We start from the raw sequence: 21554 nt of genomic DNA, 5'->3' as shown, positions 1-21554 counted from the left end.
AATAATATTACTTAACTAATTAAATTTTATCAATGACAGAAATATCATTGTAAGCATGTAAAAATATTTAATTTAGGATCAGTAATAGATAATCATAAAAACAATCAGCAATACTGCAAAATTCATCCATTACATGATCAGTGTGTTTCTTTTGTTTGATACAGTTCATCTTCTTAAATGTTTATGTAATGACTGGATTTCTGAAAAGTTTCAAAAGTTATCTCTTGTCAATAAAACCATTGGTTCTTTTTCTGATGTCAAAAATCAATTTCAAGATAAAAAAGATAACATTTTGAAATCAGTTCCTATATCCCATGTTATTGTTTATCCTTCTAGACTTCAACTACAGAATGTGCAACATATTTTAAGAATATTTAATGAGAAAGTATTAGCTTGAAACTAAAAGGACCTCATGAAACATCTTCTTTCAGCAGGTTTTGGATTGGTGGAATATTGTTAATGTTTCCACAAAAAAATAGAATATTAAAAAGTGACCACAACCAATCTGTGTAAGGTAAAAATTCAAATAATCTGCAATTTTTTGGAAGAATTTAAATCTATAAAATCAGGAAATGGACCCAAACAAACTCAATGTGTTGATAAACCCATGATACCAAAAAAGCCACTGCAAACCACTGAAGGGTTAATAGCTGTCTGCAAACATTAGTTTTCAGTCAGTTTTAATAACATCTTGCTTTGTGAGCCACCATGTGACAGAATTAAAGGAGAATTTTCTGTTTACAGACAATCAACAGAGGCAAATACTTTTATAACTGCTGGGGACATTCTTTCTACTTTTAAAAAGTTCAATTTGCTGCAACGTTTCTTAAATTATTGGAGATAAGCAATCCAATAAAAAAGATCACACATTTGCAGGTCCTATCAATTTTGAAGGTGCAACTTCAATTGAAACTTGATGATGCGAGTCTTTTTAAAACTAAAGAGAGCTCTGCTGCTTATGTGGCTGGGTGGCTGCTGCTCTGCTGCTTATGTGGCTGGGTGGCTGCTGCTCTGCTGCTTATGTGGCTGCGTGGCTGGAGTAAAAATGTTAAGGTGAACTAATTTATGCTGAAGATGAACCTATATTAACAAATGAAGCTAAAGAATTCATTGAAGAGGTTTTATGAGGGTATTTGACAGTTCCTCGTGAGTATACTATCAGCTAGTTAGAATTGGATTATGCTTTGTGAAAAAAACCAAATACAGAGCATGTTGTAGAAAAATAAAAATAAACATTCTGTCTATAATAGACAAATATTATGATTTTGGTTTATCATCAAAAAAATTTTTTAAGCCTTTGTTCTTCTCCATGGAATTTGGAAAAAGATCAAGCAAAAAATGCATGTCTTTATCAGACTTCATTTAAGGTGTGCCTTGCCAGGTAATATTTATCTATAGATAGACTTTATTAATGTTGTTAATTTGCTTGTAGAGTTTATTATATTATACTTTTTATATTTAAAAAAAATAAGTTTAACAGTGTTTTACATTATAAAATTCTTAAACAAATGATTTTTTTTTGTTTACAAATTGCTCGCTTGACCATGACTGTTTAGACGTTTTGATGGTTTAAATATTTCAGAAATGCACTGAAAAAAGAAACGTTAACCTAAACTTAAACTAGGAAAAAAATTTAAATAACTAAAGAATAAGCAAAAAAATTCCTTACAAAAAAAAAAAAAAATTAGCTTTAAAATAAAACTCGAAATAGAAATTAATTTTTGTTACATTTTTAATTGCATTTGAAAAAATTTACCTTAAAACTGATCTTTTAAAGTTCTTTAAGAGAATATTTGGTAATTTTTAACCATGAGCGAGATCTTGTCTCGTTTCTCATGAAAAATGGGACTTCTCGTGAGAAACGAGAAATAGAAAATTCTCGCGAGAAGTAGAACGAGACTTAAATATTATATTAATTTCCAAATTAAAAATAATTATAACTTACAAAATGCTTAATAATTTGTTTTTTAAATTAATTAATATTTTGACACCGTGATTATATAAATCTAATTAATAATTAATAATTAATAAATCTAATTAAAAATTTAATTTGTTTTTGACGAAAACAAATTAAATTTTTAATTAGATTTTTTAATTAGATTTTTTTTAAAAATCTAATTAAAAAATTTTAATTAGATTTTAAATATTTTTAATTAGATTTTAAATACAAAAACTTTTTGTATAAAATGGTGCACTTTCGACTTAATTTCATTAGTTTACCAGTGGAATTCAACTTGACACATATTGTTCATATTGAAAAGAAATATTCTTGCCTCATTTCAACCATCAAAAATGTCACCAAGAAAAAACAAAATCTGGAGATATTTTCAAAAAACAAGTGACGGTGCTGAATGCAAGGCGTGCAAAAAGTCTTTGAAAACAAAAGATGGAAACACAAGCGGACTTCATTGTCACCTCGAGAAAAAAAACACAGCCAAGATTACGTTGAGTTTTCTGAAAAAAGAAGAAACAGCGAACCATGGTTGAAATGCTTGAAACAAAGTCCAAATATGACAAAGACAATTCCATTCAAAAACAGTTTGACTCTGCAATACTGGATTACTTTTGCACTGATCTGGCATCCTTTTCAGCAGTCGAAGGAAGAGGTTTCAAGAAATTGTTTGACATTGCAAACCCTAAGCTGAGTCATCGCAGAACAACATATTCAAGAAAGCTTTCAATTCGGTCAAGAGAAGTTGAAGCTTGAATGAAGAGCATTAGATTACGCCAAATCTAAAAAGTGCTGCATTTACTTCTGACCTTTGGACTTCTAGAGCTCAGGACAGCTACATCTCTTGGACTTTTCATGCTATTGACGAAAAATGTACTGCGTGAACGACCAGACAAGAAAAATGAAACTTGCAGTCAAATTGTCAAAGCGCCTTGACCAATACTTGTGCAACAATCATATTTTGCAATGTGCAGTTCGAGACTCATTTGGAATATGAAGATATTTTTTCTTCAAAGACCATCAGTGCATAACAGTGGAAATCAATCGAGGGAGCAGTAGAAATTTTGGCACCACTTAAAGAAGCTACAGAAACGTGGTCGGCTGAGTCTATTCCAACAATTAACACTGTCGCCGATTCTCTTTATTTAATCCATGACAAAATTGATCAAATTATTGAGACGGATGGAAAAAATGGCTACGGTGTCTTGTATGCAAAAAACTTAAAAAGCTGCATTGAGAAAAGATTTCCTTTTTGTCACACTGAAAACTTATTTAGTGCTGCAGCAAACTACTTAAATCCTGCTTTAAAGGGACTTCACTTAAAGCTCTTCATAAAATTTCAAACAACAAAAGAATGGTTAGCCTCACAGGTTAAGGATAATGTTGAGTGCCAACCTGTTGCCAGATTCCTTTCAGCAGATTTGTCCCCTAATTCAAAACTGAAGCGCAAGTTAAACGTCAGAATTGAAACACAAGAGCCAACATCTGAACTGAATCCTATTTTGAGCGAAATGTGCCAGTATGAATATCTCCCTGATGCCAAAAAAGACTTTCCGATTCTTGATTGGTGGAAATTGCATTCAAATACATTGCCAGAACTCTCTTCATTAGCTAGACAAATTTTAGCTATTCCAGCAAGTTCAACTAAATCAGAGAGAGTTTTTAGCTCAGGTGGAAATGTCGTTCGATCATCCAGACACAAATTACACCCAGAAAAAGTAGAATAAATCATCTTAATCAGAGAAAACATTGTCTTGTTGGAAAAGTTTAACAAAAAAATTCTGAATTAATATTTGAAAAAGTTGTTTACATTAGACAAATGTCATTTGTGTCTATTTGTCAAAACCATGTTTACATTTTTTTTTTTTTTACTTGGATTTTAATAAATTTGTTTTCAAAAATTGTTGCTTTGATGATTAACAGTTGAAGTGAACATGCTTTTGTACAATTGATTTTAATTTATTGTGATGTTTGCAACAATTTTAAATGAGAATCTGACTGGATTTCTACTATTTGAATGACATAATTTCATGTTAGGTTGTCCCAAAACAACATGAATTTTTTTTCATTTTAAACTATTTTTAGATTTTCAATCAGTTTTTATATGTATTTGTATTTTTTTAAACCATAAAAAAATTTTTTTTAACAAATCCCCACACCGTCCTAATTGTGTTTTTTTTCTAAATTTTGATGAAAAGGACTAAAACATTTTTGATAATCAATATGTTCACATTTTTCAAGTTTTTTATTTACTTTAGTTTAATAAAACCTAATGACATGTTATTTTTAAAAATTTTTTATATATGACCCCCTTACAACCCTTTTTAAAGTGTTTTCCATAAAATAATCACACATAAACTTCTTATATATACCTATGAATATATCTTATATATTCATAGGTATATCTAAGAAGGCATTTTTTTAAATAGTTTTATATATAGAACTTTTAAAACTTTTTAATTAAACCAAAAAAGATTTACTCGATAAATAATTTTAAAATTTGTAAAGTATTTAGAACTATACTTTTTAATTAAACCAAAAAAGATTTACTCGATAAATAATTTTAAAATTTGTAATTCAAATTTATTTTTATGACAAAAAAGAAAATAAATGATTGGTATAAATTAAAAATATTAATGCTAACTGAGTAGTGATCAACCGAAACAGAAAAAAAGCTGAAACCAAAATGAATTGAAATTTTGGGTACTCTAGTTTGGTGCTGAAACTGACATTTCGGCAATTATTTTACCAAAACTGATACCAACATTTCGGCTAGTCAAAATTAATTTCATTAGAAAATTTTGTTTAAAAATGCAGTTTTACATTGGTTGTTTTTTTATACGTGTATTATGTTAGAATTGATTACACGCGTTTCACAAACTGGGATTTAATACATACATAGAAGTTGGCGATATAAGTTAATAGAAAAGTAAATAGAAAGTTAACAACTGGCAGATTTTCTCTGCAAAGCAAGATTTTTTTGAGGTATTTTGTGAAAGTCTCAAACCTTTTGTGAAAATTCTCAAAAAGAACTATTTTTCTAAATTAGATAAAAATTTAGAATTTTAAAATTTTTTTAGTTTTTGGTATATTTTCAACCGAAATTTTGCTTTTTACCGAATTAATAAAAAGTACCGAAACCAAAACTTTGGTACCAGTTTCGTCAGAAACCGATACCGAAGCAGAACTTCGGTCGTTCACTATAACTGGGACTAAGTACTAAGAAATTCAAAATAAAAGTCATTTTTTTAAAATTATAGGAACAAAATAAAAATTCTTGAAAAGTATTAGTAATATAAAAAAAGCATTATTTAAATTTGGTTGGTAAATTTTGGTGGTGTTCTATTGCATGTTAAAGAAATTCTTTCTGTTTCTGAATTCTGAAATCTTTGGTAATAGATTTTACATAGTTTTGAATTAGTTTGACAGCTCATTCGATTTCAATGATTTAATATGCTCAAACATGCCTTGAAAATTGTGTTAGCTTTCCAAAACTTTGGGTATTGGACTAACCAACCACCATCTTTGTTTTAATCCAAATAAATTTAGAATGTTGCTTGATTTTGATCCAACTAAATCAGTTAAACTGTATGTACTGGGTTTCAAAATAGGAAATTATGGGAAGCCTAAATCACGTTCCCAGTTTTATATTTTTAAGAAATATTTTAGCAATTTTAGCTTTATCATGATCAGACACCTTATTAGAAAATGGTTAGAGAGGAGACATTTCTTATATTATATACAAAAAATGCCAATTAAATGTTTCACTGGCAGCAACAACAACATCATTGTAAATTTTTTTATAAAGTAGCATTTCTTTGTAAAATTCCAAGTCATTAAATGATGCATCTTGTGTTTGTACATGTAAACCACATTTTCACATAAAATAGCATTGTAAATTTACAAAACTATGATAATTCCTCTATTTAACTTTCTTCATACTCTGCCAATTCAAAAAAATTGCAAAAGCAAACATTTATGATATGTACAAAATTGTACACATTCATCTATCATGATAAAGCCCCAGGTTTGCGCCACTGTACATTTATTTGTTTTGCATTCAGTAATTGCAAAACAAGTTGGCAACATTCAATTTGATATAGTTGTGTCAAAAGTTATCGCTACGAGTGTTTTTTCTAGTTTCCAGGCCTTTACAGCTTCTATGGTTGCTGTTGCCTTACTTTTCTTAGTTGTATCGGGAATCCTGGACACCCACAATAATTTTCTTTTATTTGCATTTGGTTTTCCTGTTACTACAATAACCAAGCGTTCTATTTTACCATCTACTTCAGATACCGTCTTTGAATCCCAGTGAATGCAAGAGTACTTGGGTGAATTGAATGTTTTTTTAATGTCATCGGAAACTTGCTGTCGAATTTTATTACTTGATCTGATTACTGTGCTTTTTGAGATATTTCATCCAAATTATGACCTAATGCTTCAGCTACAGCTAAAATGATCCCAGATCTTTCTCTGTTGGATCGATTCAACCTATCAGCCAATAAAGAAACTTTTAATGTGTTCTAATATCATAATTACTTTTTACTGTCTAGCTCTTTCTTCCTTTTTATAGGAAATTTTGTCTTTATTATTAATTTTTAATCTTTTTTTATATTTTCTTTTATTGATTTTGTATTTTCAATAGTTTTTATTTTTTTGTGATTCGTTTTGCTCCTTTCTCTTCACTTTCATAGTATTACTCTTATCTTATGACGCTTATCTGTGGGAAAATCTAAATCTGATATTGACTGATGTCTTGAGATGTATCTTTTCTAATAAAATCTTCTGCACTTGATGCTGCAATATCAAACAAAAATGACAAACATTTTTTTTTTTTACATTTTAAATCAAGTTTTCTCTAAGATGTATCAGATGCAGTATCATTCTAACAGTATTTTTTTTCTGTTTTGTTTGAATCCCTGCCATTTTCCAAAATACATTCCACTTTTCAAAATACATTCCAGTTAGTTTCAAATCAAACCTTGTTAGATATAGATAATAGCGTAAAACTTCTCCATTAGTTTTTAATTGACTAAATATCTTGGCTTTAAGGGTAGGGAATAATTTCCCAACAATTTTATCAAACATCTCATCATTTTTTCTCAATTTAATATTGCTCATATCAGATTGTATATTTTTAATATGTGCTATTATACTTATAGGTGTAAAAAAATAATTACAAATTTTCTATATCTCAAACTTTGAATGTAATTTTTATAATTTAATAATTCTTGATAACAATGGTATGAAAAATTGGTTCTTAAGTTAAATGTTTTATTTATATTTACTTATATCATCTGATACATAGTGTCAATATATAATTGCATCAAAGTTGATACAAAACACGTTTAATTTGATGGGGGGTCAAACTTTAAAATTTTTCTCAAACTTTATTTTTGCTTTTAATGGACAAAATGATACACAAAACTGTCTGAAAAAAAAATTATTATTGGGACACCATTATATTATATAAATATATATATATATATATATATGTATATATATATATATGTATATATATATATATGTATATATATATATGTATATATATATATATATATATATATGTATATATATATGTATATATATATATATATATATATATATATATATATATATATATATATATATATATATATATATATATATATATATATATTAGGGTGTTGACTTTTTGGTAAATTTTTGGTATCTCCAGTTTCCAATTTAAAAAACAAATGAACTTTGGTTGGACAGTAACTGAAAAGTCATTGGTTTTATTTAATTTTTGAAAAAGGTCACCCATCATGACCCTTGGTTACGCACTGGCTCCCATATATCTGGCTCCCAGTGAATTTTTTTTCTCCAAAAGTATATCAACCTGGGTCTCAAAAGAAGCAGAATTTTATAGTGATTTCAAAATTCATAATCTTTTCTAAAAAATTCACTGATAAATAGGATTTAGTATGTAATCAAGGGTCATGGTAGGTAAACTTTTCCAAAATTAAATAAAACCAATGACTTTTCAGTTACTTTCAAACCAAAGTTCATCTGTGTTTTATACAGGAATCTGGAGATACCAAAAAGTCAACACCCTTATATATATATATATATATATATATATATATATATATATATATATATATATATATATATATATATATATATATATATATATTTATATATATTTGTTTGTTTGTATATATATATATATATATATATATATATATATATATATATATATATGCATATATATATATGCATATATATATATATATATACACACACATATACATATATCACATATATATATATATATATATATATATATATATATATATATATATATATATATATATATATATATGTATATATATACACATATACATATATCACATATATATATATACACACATACATATATCACATATATGTATATATATATATATATATATATATATATATATATATATATATATATATATATATATATATATATATATATATATATATATATATATATATATATATATATATATATATATACACACACATATACATATATCACATATATATATATATATATATATATATATATACACACACACACATATACATATATCTGTGTGTGCGTGTGTGTGTGTGTGTGTTACATGTACTGATATTGCAAATTTGTATTTTTGTATATATAAAATACATTTTTAAAACTTTTTAGTATTTAAATGCTGGTCCAGGAGGTATTGGTGGACTATTTATTCATGAAAAATATGCTTTTGACAAAGACTTAAAAAGGTTACTTAATTTTAAATATGCTTTAATTTTTCTTATTATCATAGTTTAATTTTACTTATTTGAGTCTTTTTTTTTTTTTCAGTTTTTTTAATTTATTATTAATGCTAATCTACAAATCTGCTTTATTTTTGTATTTAATTAAAAAATTGTGATTTAATACATCAATATCTTTGTAAAGAAGAGTTCAAACCCACCATGTCGCTTTGTCTCTAAAAATACTGCCCTCAACTTGTTTCTTCCTGCAGCATTCTTGACTCTCTATGTTTTGAAGTTATAGGATTTAGATAGGTGTGTAACAACAATTAAGAGGGGTGTAACAACAGTTGAAAGGGGTGTAGCAACAAATGAAAGAGTTGTAACAAAAATTAAAAAACTTAAAACTTTTGTTAAAGTTTCTGTTAAATAATTTTATAATAGTTTTTATAATAAAATCTGTTTTAAAATTGTTAGTTTTAGATAACCGTCTGAATTTTTATAAGAACTTCTAAACATCAAAAGATTTATGGATTATTTAATTATGAAAATCATTGACCATAATCAATATGAATTATGAAAATCATTGACTATAAAGCTTGCAAACAGAATTAAGTTTAATGCCGACTATTGTTTAGTATGTATATATGTAAGATTTAAAATTAGCCTGTATGGAGTTAATTATTTTGGGAAATCATTTTAAAGTTTTTATTTATTTGTGTTTCTTCTCAAATATTCTGAAGAATTAAGTTTTGCATAATCCTTACTTATGAAACAATCTTCAAGTTTTCGATTTGAATGTTTATAGAAAGCTCTTTAAAAATGGAAGAGTTTAATATTAGTTTGTCCAAGATCATAAAATAAATGTGTACGGCACACACACCCTTCCCTAATTGTGAAAGCTTTATAGTAAAGACCTTATTAAAAACATTATAGTGAAACCTTTATGTAAAAAATTTAGTGCCAACTTGATGCTGATCAAAGACTTGGTAATTTTTTCCCAACCTTAAATAATTTTTGGCCTGCAATATTTTATATTTTTAAACTTTATTTTTTCTTATTACAAAGGCTGCATTTATATGTCTCAGTTGTCTAAGTCATGAAAAAAGTGATTTTCAATTATATTTATATAGTATATTTGTAACACACAAGTTTTTAAATTACTCTGAGGAAAGTATATAATATTTTGACTTTTTTTGTATTTTTCTTATTTTCAAATCTCCTTTGATTTTTAGTCAGAATGAAGTTATGTCTTTTTACGGTTTATTAACCTTTTTAGAGCTTCAGCTGTGAGTTTTTCAGCTTTTTCTACTGATTGGGAATTGTTTGGCAGATCAGTGAGAGAAAGTTTATTACTAGTTTGAAAAACTTGGTGTAACTAATTTGAAATTATAACTGATTGGAAACTCAATCTGTACTAAAGTAACCTCAAATAAGTTGATCCAAACATCAACTTTTATGTTCAAGGACCTCTGCTTTGATTTTAGGTTTGAAACTTAGGCCAGTTTCCCTGGACAACCTAGTCTGCAGGATTTGATTAAGAGCCCAATCTCTTGCTTTCTAGCAGCATACACCATAAAGAAAGTTTTCTTAATAGGACCATTAGGAGTTACTCTAAACTTTTTCAGTACAACCTTTTAAATTTTGTTATCCTGACTCTTGACTAACTGTATTGTTTTATGGAGAAGCTTTGGTACATCTTTTTAGTCAAATAGCTCAGTTTAAATCATGTGTAGGTATTTCAGTTTTTGGATAAGCCATCATAGTTTTCAAAGCAAGAGTTATCCATCATGCAGACTGGGTCAGGTTTCTTTTTAGTATACTTGACAGAAATGGAAGCTATTCAAATACTCAATGTTCAATACAATATTCAAATACAATACTCAATACAATACAATACAATATTCAATACAAAATACAATACAATATTCAAATACAATATTCAATATTCAAATACAATACTACATGCTGGTCTGTACTAAGACCACAAACAAAGTCAGGATTCACATAACTCTATCTTGGAATCTACAGGAATAAACTTAATCAAAGGTTGTTAATGCATGTCAGACACTTAATCACCAATATTGCCATTATGCTTTTTCAATCATTAGTTTTTCCATCAGATTTTTTTTTTTTTAGTTCACCTCCCCAAGCTGAGAAGGCCTCTACAGATAAGGAGGCTACTTGTGGTTAACCCTCGCTCAACTCTATAACTCCAAAACACGAACCTTGACAAACAAGGCCGCTGCGCAGAGAAACAAATTGAGCGCGGTACTACCATTTCAGATATAACATAAAGAGGTGAAGCTCACCCTGGTGAAGCAAATGACCCACTAAATGAATGCTACGCTTTTTAATTTAAGACAGTCTTCCATTACTCTTGTATTTTATCACATGAACTAATGAATTTTCGTATTTTTTTGAAATGTCTTTTTTTAAAAAAGATGTTTAACAAAAAAAAAACTTGTATTTTTTAACTAATGATAGCATTTTTTTTTTGTTGATTTATTTTAAAAGCTATGAATAAACCCAAATACATTTTTAAAACATTTTTTGGAACTTCTATATTTTGGTTTTTAATTTTAAGGTATTCAGGATGGTGGGGTGTAGAGTTTAAAGAGCGTTTTCAAATGGACAATAGTAAGTTTATTTATATTTATCAATCTTTTTTTAAATATACTCCCAGCAAGGCTGCAAGTAATCACTATTTAAGTTGGGAGTTTAAAAAGCCGATAGAAAGCAAAAAAACTTTTGACAGAAGACTTGAAAAACTGTGAATTGTATCAGTTTGGATCACATGAAGACAGGAGAGAATTTCAAAATACTGATGTGTGAGGAAAAAAAACTAATTATGATTTTAGAGCATGAAAGGGCAATTACAGTAAATGCAATTTTACTGAAAGGTGAGTCAAGCAAGATAGAGATATGGAACAAGATATTTGTAGAAACAAGAAAGAGATGCAACAATCACACAGAGGTTCAAGCTTAGCATCTAAAGCAGGTTGACATTTACAATGTCAACCTGCTTAGATGCAAACTTTTGCCTTCGAATGCATTTATAATTGGAAATTAGTTTCTTGTGATAAATTGCTGAATAATCCTGGAAGAAAATCCTGGAATAATATCGGTGTCCTGGAAGAGATTAAAAATATGCAGCACAATAAGTTTCATCGTCAATAATCAAACAAGATTTTTGGCGCATAATTCTTTATAGAGCAGCTTTGAACAACGAATTGCGACATTTTCTTGCTTTTCTTCACGACGAGGAACCTACGTATTTTTTTAAGAGAAAGTTTTGTTTAGAAGAGAAAGGCATCATTAGAAGAACCATCTTAATTGTGATGACAGTATTCCATACAGAAACAAACAAGAAATTTGTAGGGTATTTGATGTAGAAATCAAAGGTTAAGAGTAAAGAAATGGGGAGCACAATTAAAAATACACCCTGTGATTGCATATATGGCTTCCATGAGAGGTCAGTTGTAAAAGATAATCTGAGAAGATGAGTCTGAGAAAAAGAATCACTTATGTTGCCACTTATTACTATAAGAATATCTCAATGCGATGATTATTTGCTGTAAACAACTGGGTTTAGTTTGAATTAAAATCACCAGCTATTTGAAGGCCCAAACTGTCACAGAAGATTAAGATCAACTGTTTTAAGTAAGTGACAACTTTTTGTTATAACTGGAGTACTTAGTTATGTTTTCAGCAAATAGAGACACTTGAAAAGGTAAGATTTTCAGTAAGATTATTAATATAGATGAAAAACAACCTTTGACCAAAGATATGGATTGGTTACCTTGTGGTACCCAAAAGATTACTGGATATGATTGTAATCTATTAAGTATGATTTTAGTACTGCAAATAATAATTTATGCAGTAATAATTTATGCAGTAATAAACTAGTGGTAGACCAGGTCTCAGGTTCAAATCACTTTACGCTTCTCGAAGTACTGCACTCAAATTTTTTCTGCCCAGCAGAAAAACAGGTTGAGTGCAGTACTTCCAGAAGCCCTAAAATGATTCAAACCTTTCCTTGTTGGTATTTTTGAAATTTTGGGTTAATAAGATATAAATGAGATAGAAAAAAATTTTTTTTTTTTATGATTTTTAAATTTAACTCCACAAGCCTCCTTAACTGTAGTGGAGCCTTGTGGAGTTTTGAGGCCTTGTGGAGTTAAATTTAACAAAAAAAAAAATTAAAAAAAGAAAGAAAAAAAAGAAAAGAAAAGATTTAATAACTTTTAAAATTTGTTGATAATAAGAATATTCAAAATATTTCAAAATAGCAAGATAGCAAAATGTTCAAGGGGGAGCACCAATAACTTTCACTATTTTTTCTTTAATGACTATTGTGTCTCAAATGCTGAGATGTGAATAATTGCCAGTGAACTAACTATTCAGTGTTTTCAGATTCAACTGAACAGTAAGAGCCATTTGCTTCTTTTTTTTTTTGTGTCTAAAATTCATCATCTCTAGAGCTGTTTTCTATTAATAACGTTCTAATTTACTTAACATCATTCTAATTTACTTAATAACATTCTCATCGACTTTATTTGTAACAGAATCTCATCATATTTTAGTTAAAACCTCATTGGCTGCTCTCTGCTTTTTCAGACATTAAAGATGATCACAGGCTTTTGTCTCTCTTTCATGTAAAATGGTATCTCAAGCATTTAACAAATCTAAAGGATAAACAGGTCAAAAAGTGTACCTCAAACAAATAGTAAAGCCACACAAGTTATTTCATTTACCTATAAAGCGTTTGGCTGGATTTGTAGAAACTCCCAGTCTTCTTCCCATGTTGAAATTCAATATCCACATAATATTTTGTATACTTAAGACACTAAAATGTCATGCAGCTAATTTATTGATATCCTGAACATTTCCCATGTATTCTCTGTGTATCTTCTGTTTTCTTAATACTTTTTCAATTTCCTTTTTTAATTTCTTTTTCCCTTGATGTCCCAATCTGCCCATATAATTTAAAATTGAATCTGCCCCATCACCAGATCCAATTAAATCTCAAAGATTACAAAACCAACTAACATGCTTTATCTTTCAATTATCATTTGTTGCAACCTCTTTTAAGAATTTTTCAACAAAATCCACATTTCAGTATTCTTTTTTATTTATTTTTTGTTTATTTTTCAGTTTTTCCACTCTTAAAAAGTGTTTCAGTTTTTCCACTCTTAAAAAGTGTTAAAATCATGTTTTCTTGTAAAGTAAATCTGTTTGGATTTAAATTATTTGGACTTGTTTTTGTAGCAAAATCTGTATGTACTTGTTGGATGTGGATTAGGGTATGAGGAGAATGTTAGTAAACAAACACATTAATTTGACAAGAGAAAAAATAAAACAACTGTAAATCCCTCCAAAACAACATGGTGACACATACATCCTTATTGCTACGTTAAGGCATAAATGTTTATATGATAAGAATAGTTTTAATTAATTAAATTAAGAATAGTTAAAGTAAAGAATTTTTTGTTTGTTTAGATAATTTGCCTTTGATACCAGGAGCTCGAGGATTTGTACTTTCAAACCCATGTGTTTTGGCAGTTGCTTCTCTCATATCAGCATTAGAGGTAAATTTTAATATTTCATTTAAATTTTAATTAATTACAAAATATTTTAATAAAAACAACGTTAAAATGACAACAATTATTCTTTTTATTTGTCCCATAGAGTATATGCTAAATGGCATTTTTAAACCATTATAATAAAAATTTAATTGAACTTATCATTTTAAACAATAAAGTGATGGCCATATACATTTAGATATTTCATAAAGTTGGTTTAATAAAAGTTATCAAAAAACAGAGATTGTTGACAGGTATATTACTTCATTTTTACCAGCCTATTATGCATGGTAATTCATCAGTAACATGGGTACCAATCATTAGCAGTCTCTCTTAAGGCTTCTTATTTGAAGCCCAGTACTCTATTACTTTTGAAAATAAACGCTCTAGTCTATCCAAAGTAAATGTTTTTTAGAAATACTTTAGCTAAGCTGTGCTGATATGGTTAGCTGTTAAGATGTGCTGGTAGTTGTTAGGTTGAAAATAACATGCAAATGAAAAGTGATACATACCTTATTTGATAAAACCTAATTCTTTATTTTGGGATATATTAGTTTTTACTTACCTTCACCCAAACATAAACTTTTCTTTTTAAGCCTGGTGTCTCTAAGCTGTAAACTATAAAATATATAACAGTTTGCTTCATGTCTGAAAGCTAGTTTTATATTATATATATATAAATATATATATAAATATATATATATATATATATATATATATATATATATATATATATATATATATATATATCATATATCATATATCATATATCATATTTTTACTACAATCAGTAGATTTGTCAGAAATCCTTCCTGATTAACCTACTGATGGTGGTAAAAAAAACTTGATAAGTGTTTTTACTAAATTATATATATGTGTGTGTGTGTGTATCTATCTATATATATATTTATATATATATATGTATATATATATATATATATATATATATATATATATATATATATATATACATATATATATATATATATATATATATATATATATATATATATATATATATATATATATATATATATATAATATATATATACATATATATATATATATATATATATATATATATATATATATATATATATATATATATATATATATATATATATATATATATATATATATATATATATATATATATATATATACTATGTGTGATTAAAAGAGAGAATTCAACTCTTTCGCTACCAGTCATTTTAACAAAAATCTTTTCGCTGTGACCGCACATCTTTTTAAATAATATTTGGATGGTATAACACTGACATCTAATTAAATTTTGAATAGTAAAATCTATATATCTAAAAATCATAACAAACTATATATCAATGGAAAGCTAAACAAATGAATTTTTCAAATAAACAAGTTTTTAACACACATCATTGAACAATAAGAAATGCAAAGTGCTTAAAACCTTTGTTTTTTTAAATTGTAACTACAATATTGTCCAAGACAAAACTTATTTAATGTATGAATGAATGTTTTTCTTCAAAAGATTTGAAAGTACTGAGCTAAATACTTATACACTTCTACAAGTTAAATACTTATACACTTCTACAAGTTAAATTTTACAGTGTTAACGCTGCTTTAATTTAGAACTAAATTTAAAGAAGTTTTTTTTATTAAGGATTACTCTAGATTTTTTAACTTTGTCAAGAGATAACTTTTTATAATTACACAAAATGGCTCTTATTTATTCTTGATTATGTAGAGAAATAAATAAACCTTAATACAAACAAATTATATGTGTTTAGAATGAAAATTTATGTAAAAAACAAGATGAAAGGTGAAGCATACTCGAAAGCTGCTACCAGCGGCTTGCAGTCAAAATTTTAAAAAATCAAAAGCCTCTATCAGCGGCATGCGGTAGTGAAAGAGTTACAAAATAAGTAACTCTGGATATTGCAATTATTCTTTCATTAGTGCAGCATATGTATGTCAAGATGAAATTAGGTTTTCTGTTTTTTAATGTGCAACATTGCAGTTTTCTTACTTCGGATAAATTTGCGAATTTCTTTATTTCTATTCTCTATTTCTTGTTTTACTTTAGCATTGAAACTGTTAAAAAAAATTAGAATCACTTTCCATTATTTATGATCTATTAGGCTACAGTTCTGCAGTATTTGTTTCCTTCTTAAATGATGAGGACTTCTTAGATCATATAGTAATGACAGGTTGAAGGCGTTAAATGCTTTCAACCTGTCATTACTATATGATCTAAGAAGTCCTCATCATTTAAACACAGGATCATCCAATGAAAATGTTGAATCACTTTCTCTGGAAACTTCTTCCAAGAAGGGGACTTCAATTTTATTTTGAAATATTTAGATTTTCACTTCAATATATCTGCATCAGGTTTTTCAGCAATCTGTTACTTTGTAGCCTACATTCCAATTCCATTCAATCACTTGAAATAATAAAAAAAACATTTGAGTACTTTTCAAACAACAAGCTGTAACTTACATTTAGCTTGTTGAAATAAATTTGAGAAATATAAATTTATTCCCAATATCTGCATATGATAAGGCAGAAAAAATACAAGCTACTTAAGATAGCTTAGCAACAAGATAGTTGTCACATGACAAAGATTAGTACCACAATATTTATGTTTTGTTGATGCATTAGATGTCATCCTAAACAAATGAGCTGATCAAGGGATTGACAAACAAACTATTTAATCCAGGATTTTAACTTTAAATTAAAAAAATCTAAGCCCTTTTAAGCTTTTCCAAAAATAACATATGGGAGAGTAGTAAAGCAATTTCCTTGATAACAGCAGAAGACTATTGGCATCTTGGTGGAGTTTAAACTTGGTACACAAACGTTATGGCTAGTTTATGTTTCCAGCAATTTACATACTTGGTATGTGAAACTATATGTATAAATTTTTACTCATGGTATTTGTTCTATTCATTCTGTTGAACCGCATTTCTTTAATATCAATCTCTTTTGTTCAAACAAGGCTCCAGCACCTTTGCTCCCATAAATCTTAACCCAACCTAAAAATTCTTTCTGCAACATAATGGTTGTCTGTGTTTACATTGCGAACAAACATAGTAAGTTACGCATGGTCAGAATATGAATCAGCGAATTTTTTTTTTGCTTCACTAAACTAGTATTTTCATTAAAATAGCAGTAATTCATTAAAATTTGATACAAAAGTTTAATGAATTACTATTCATTTAATAAATCACTATTTGTTTAACGAATAGTACTCTTTGTTTAACAAATAGTGGTATTCACTAAATACAAACTGTTAAAGGTAGCTACAACAAGATAGTTGTCACATGATAAAGATTGTTATTAGTTTGTTAAAGAAATATTTTGTTAAATGAATATTTAACAAATGAGACGAATAGCACTATTCATTAAACAAATACCGCTATTTGTTAAATGAATTTAACTATTCATTTAACAAAGAATATTATTTGTTAAACAAATAGTACTATTCATTCAACAAATACTACTATTTGTTAAATAGTGTTATTTATTTAACAAATAGTAGTATTCGTTTAATGAATAGTACTATTCATTAAAAAACTAGTCTCATTTGTTAAACAAGGAGTAATCAATTATTATTATTTTAATAGTAATAAATTTTTTTCATTTATGTGACCTAGTTACTTGAATTTGTCAACAAAAAGTAGTTCAGTACCAGCTTAGGAAAATAGTGGAAAGTTTTTTTGGCACAATTTTACATTTCTGTATTGGATATGTGTATATTTTATTATGTACAATTAAAAAAATAACAAAATACTAAAAAGTGGCGCTCAAAAGTTAATAAAATAATAATAAAAAGTAAAAATAAAAAGTGTATAAAAATAATTGCAATTATTTATAACAAATAATCAGCTTGTGATTATAAACCAAGAGCTAAACTCTAACATAGCCTAGTGATTGATATGTCACTTAAACGATTCAGATTCTCTAACATAGCCTAGTGATTGATAGATTCTCTATAAGAGCTAAGCGATTCAGGTTCTCTAACATAGCCTAGTGATTGATATGTCACTTAAACAAAATTATGATCAAAGGAGGGACGCCAAATTTTTATTAATAACAAAATAATATAAAAAAAAACAAAAGAAACTAATAAATATCACGTTATTAAATGACATTATGTAACACAATTTTTGTTCCTGGCTTCTAAGTGTTATATTTCAATTGCTTATGTCTAAATTTATGATTGTACTGTGAGTCACTCTCTCGATGTAGCCACCAAAATTAGTCCCCCATCATGCATTTTCATCAAGATATGAAAATATCTTGATGAAAGCGCTCACCTTGCTCCTCAGAGTAAGCGCCCATGTTCTCCTTAAATTTTTCAAAATGCAAATTGATTGTATGGACTTTCAGAGACATTCTGCATTCCATTTTGGTGTAATTCTTTATGAGAATCTGCACCAACTCCACATAGTTTTCAGATTTGTGATTACCTAGGAAGCCCTGAACAACTGCATTAAAACTGCTCTAAACCGCTCTCTCTGTCCTGTTTAACAAGTTTGCAAAATCTTCACATTCTATGATCTTCTTAATTTGTGATCTGACGAATATACCAGCCCTGACCTAAGCCTCTTTCCTTTTTGGAAAAAGATCTTGGAGGTATTGAAATGCTGCTGACTTCTTCTCAAAAACAGTGATAAATTGCTTAACGAGGCCTAACCTAACGTAGTCAACATTCTTGTTTAACGAGGCCTAACCTAATGTAGTTGTCATAATGCATTTAGCAACATTTTGAGGCACAGAGTGCACAAAATGCACAGAGTGGGCCATTAGGAGAGATGTGTTGTTGTTTCCATCGGTGAAGCATCATGGCTTTAAGGCTCAGGGATGTACTGTCTGTAAATAGGCGCTATTTAATTGGATTACATGTGATATCTGTAGCCTGAAATAAACCGGCAACATTGTTGCAGAAGTACAGCCCATCACGCTGACTGAAAAAGTTGGAGAGTCTTTGATGCCACTTCCTCTGATCTGTGACCATTCTTTGAGCTTGGATATCAGAAGCTCAACATTTGATTTTGTAAGTCTGAGGTTCCTAACTAAATCATTCACATCTTTCTGGTTAGGGAAGTACGGCTTTCTATCCCCAACTTCGTTTGCAGAATCGTAGTCCATATCTCCAGTATCTGCATTGCTATCTGGCTTGCTGCTGTCTCCTAAAGATGGCCTATGTCGCCTAGGAGGAGTTGGAACAGGCAGATCAGGGCTGTGTGGTAATAAGAGTTATAATAATTTGAGGACAGGAAATTTCAAAATATGGAACATATTTGCCTACAGTACACATCTTATGACAAAACTTTGTAAATTATAACTCCTTGAAATAAACTAGATCCAAAGCATTGAAATTTTATGAAAATAATATAAAACAAATCTAAGTCAGAAGCAACTGTTAAGTTTACTTTCAAGTGTTTTTTTTTTGCTATATTAGCATGTAAAATGAAGTGCCCAAGATTTGTCTTGGTCCAAAACTGGTACACTAAAGTATGCCTTGTAGGCCTCGCACATTATTTAACTTGCTTCAACTGAATACTTTTTGGCTCTTGTTTTTATGAATTGTCTGCGCACGTAGTAGAATAAATCAACTGAATGCATCAAGAGGTTGTTTACCTCTTGATGCCATATCTAATAAGTAACTTCACTTCAACTACGAATCATTATCCTTTTAGTCTGCAATGACACAAATTGGAATCTTAGTTTGAGACACCTGTTCTTTTATACTTGTACAGCTACTTTTGGAACTTTCTAGAAAGTTGTAAGAGTTTCTTGAAAATTCTAGAAGTTTCTTGAACGTTCTAGAGTATATAGAAGAATTGTAGAAACATCTGGACAACTCTAGCAGTCCAGGAATTTTATAAGAGGAAGCTCGGAATTAAAAGCTAATTGATAATTTTCTCGAAAACAATTTTCCAAATTTCATTGTCCTGGTATTAGAAGCAAAGTTTTTTTGGAATAACAACAATTTTATTTCTGTTCTAAAAACACACTTTTAACTTGGGAACAGAACAAAAGTGAAAATTTGTTACATAGTGTCATCTATACTATTCGTTGTTTTATTTTGTATTACCTGATTTTTACATTTAGCACTATAGATTTTACCTGTGTTCTCATGTGAATTCCTTCATGTGGATATAACACCCAAATGGAATTATCTGTGTTTTAAAAAATTGATAATGTCTGAAAGAAATTATACAAATTGTTAATAATATCCCAAGAAAATTATCCCAAGAAATTTGTTTAGCAATGGTTAAAAAAAAGGAACCAGATTCTTGAACTTTATATTAGAATAGTATATTTATTGACTAAGGTTTTATGAGAACCTAATATTCATTTAACAAATATTTTTAATTGTTTAACGAATAGTACTATTTGTTAAACTTTGGTTACAAAGTTTAACGAATGTTTAGTATTTTGCTTTGTTTAACTTCAATTGGCAAAGTTAAATGAACTTCGATTGGCAAAGTTAAATGAACTTCGATTGGCAAAGTTAAATGAACTTCAATTGGCAAAGTTAAATGAACTTCGATTGGCAAAGTTAAATGAACTTCGATTGGCAAAGTTAAATGAACTTCGATTGGCAAAGTTAAATGCCTAATTTAAATAACTTTGCTGATGTTAGAAAATTTTAGAAAATGTTAGAAAAAAAAGTTAAATAACTTTGCTGTTAGATTTTTTAGGCACAAAAATATCTTTTAAAATTTAAAGGCTTTTTTTAATTAAGCCATGAAAGTTATTTTTTTGAAAAGGAATTATTTTTATCAGTCACAAAAATATTTCTATTGTTTTTCTTTGTAGATCAATTAAAATAGAAAACTTTGAATGTAAGCATGCAGTTAGGAATGGCAATCCCGGGATCCCGTACAAATTGTTTGTCCCGAAATCCCGGGATTAGTCTCCAAAATTTCCCAGGATTTTGGGATTGTCATTTAAAAAAATAAAACTACCGAAAGTTTAAGCTTAATTTGTAACTAAGATTTGTAAATAATTTCTACATCATAAAATGTAAATATAGGTTTTGGAATAAATGCTGCCTAATTTTGTAGCTTTTTATCCTCTTTGCAATGTTTTCTTTTTTTTTCTCTCTCTGTGTATTTTATCGAAAATGCAAAGCATTATTGCCTATCTGCAATATTATACTATATATAAATTTTTAATATGTTTAATTGTACATATTTTGTTCGATTAAACATAAAAAATGTATTTATCATATAATATTAAAACTAATATATTATTAAAAATAAATAGAGTTAAATTACTTGCTG

General features: G+C 28.0%; 1 protein-coding gene across 1 annotated transcript in view; it reads left to right on the top strand.

The window, feature by feature from the left end:
- LOC100205580 (kynureninase) overlaps positions 1 to 21554 on the top strand; it is a 79097-nt gene that overhangs the window by 48190 nt on the left and 9353 nt on the right. The window contains exons 9-12 of the mRNA XM_065795530.1: positions 8646 to 8722; positions 11283 to 11335; positions 14198 to 14286; positions 14480 to 14534. Of these exons, the coding sequence (XP_065651602.1) occupies positions 8646 to 8722; positions 11283 to 11335; positions 14198 to 14286; positions 14480 to 14534 (274 nt within the window). The remainder of the gene's footprint in view (positions 1 to 8645; positions 8723 to 11282; positions 11336 to 14197; positions 14287 to 14479; positions 14535 to 21554) is intronic.

The sequence above is a fragment of the Hydra vulgaris genome, chromosome 04 (genome assembly GCF_038396675.1).
Source record: "Hydra vulgaris chromosome 04, alternate assembly HydraT2T_AEP".
Lineage (NCBI taxonomy): Eukaryota > Metazoa > Cnidaria > Hydrozoa > Anthoathecata > Hydridae > Hydra > Hydra vulgaris.
The sequence above is the reverse complement of the archived record's forward strand: the minus strand, read 5'-3'. Positions and strand labels throughout refer to the sequence as shown.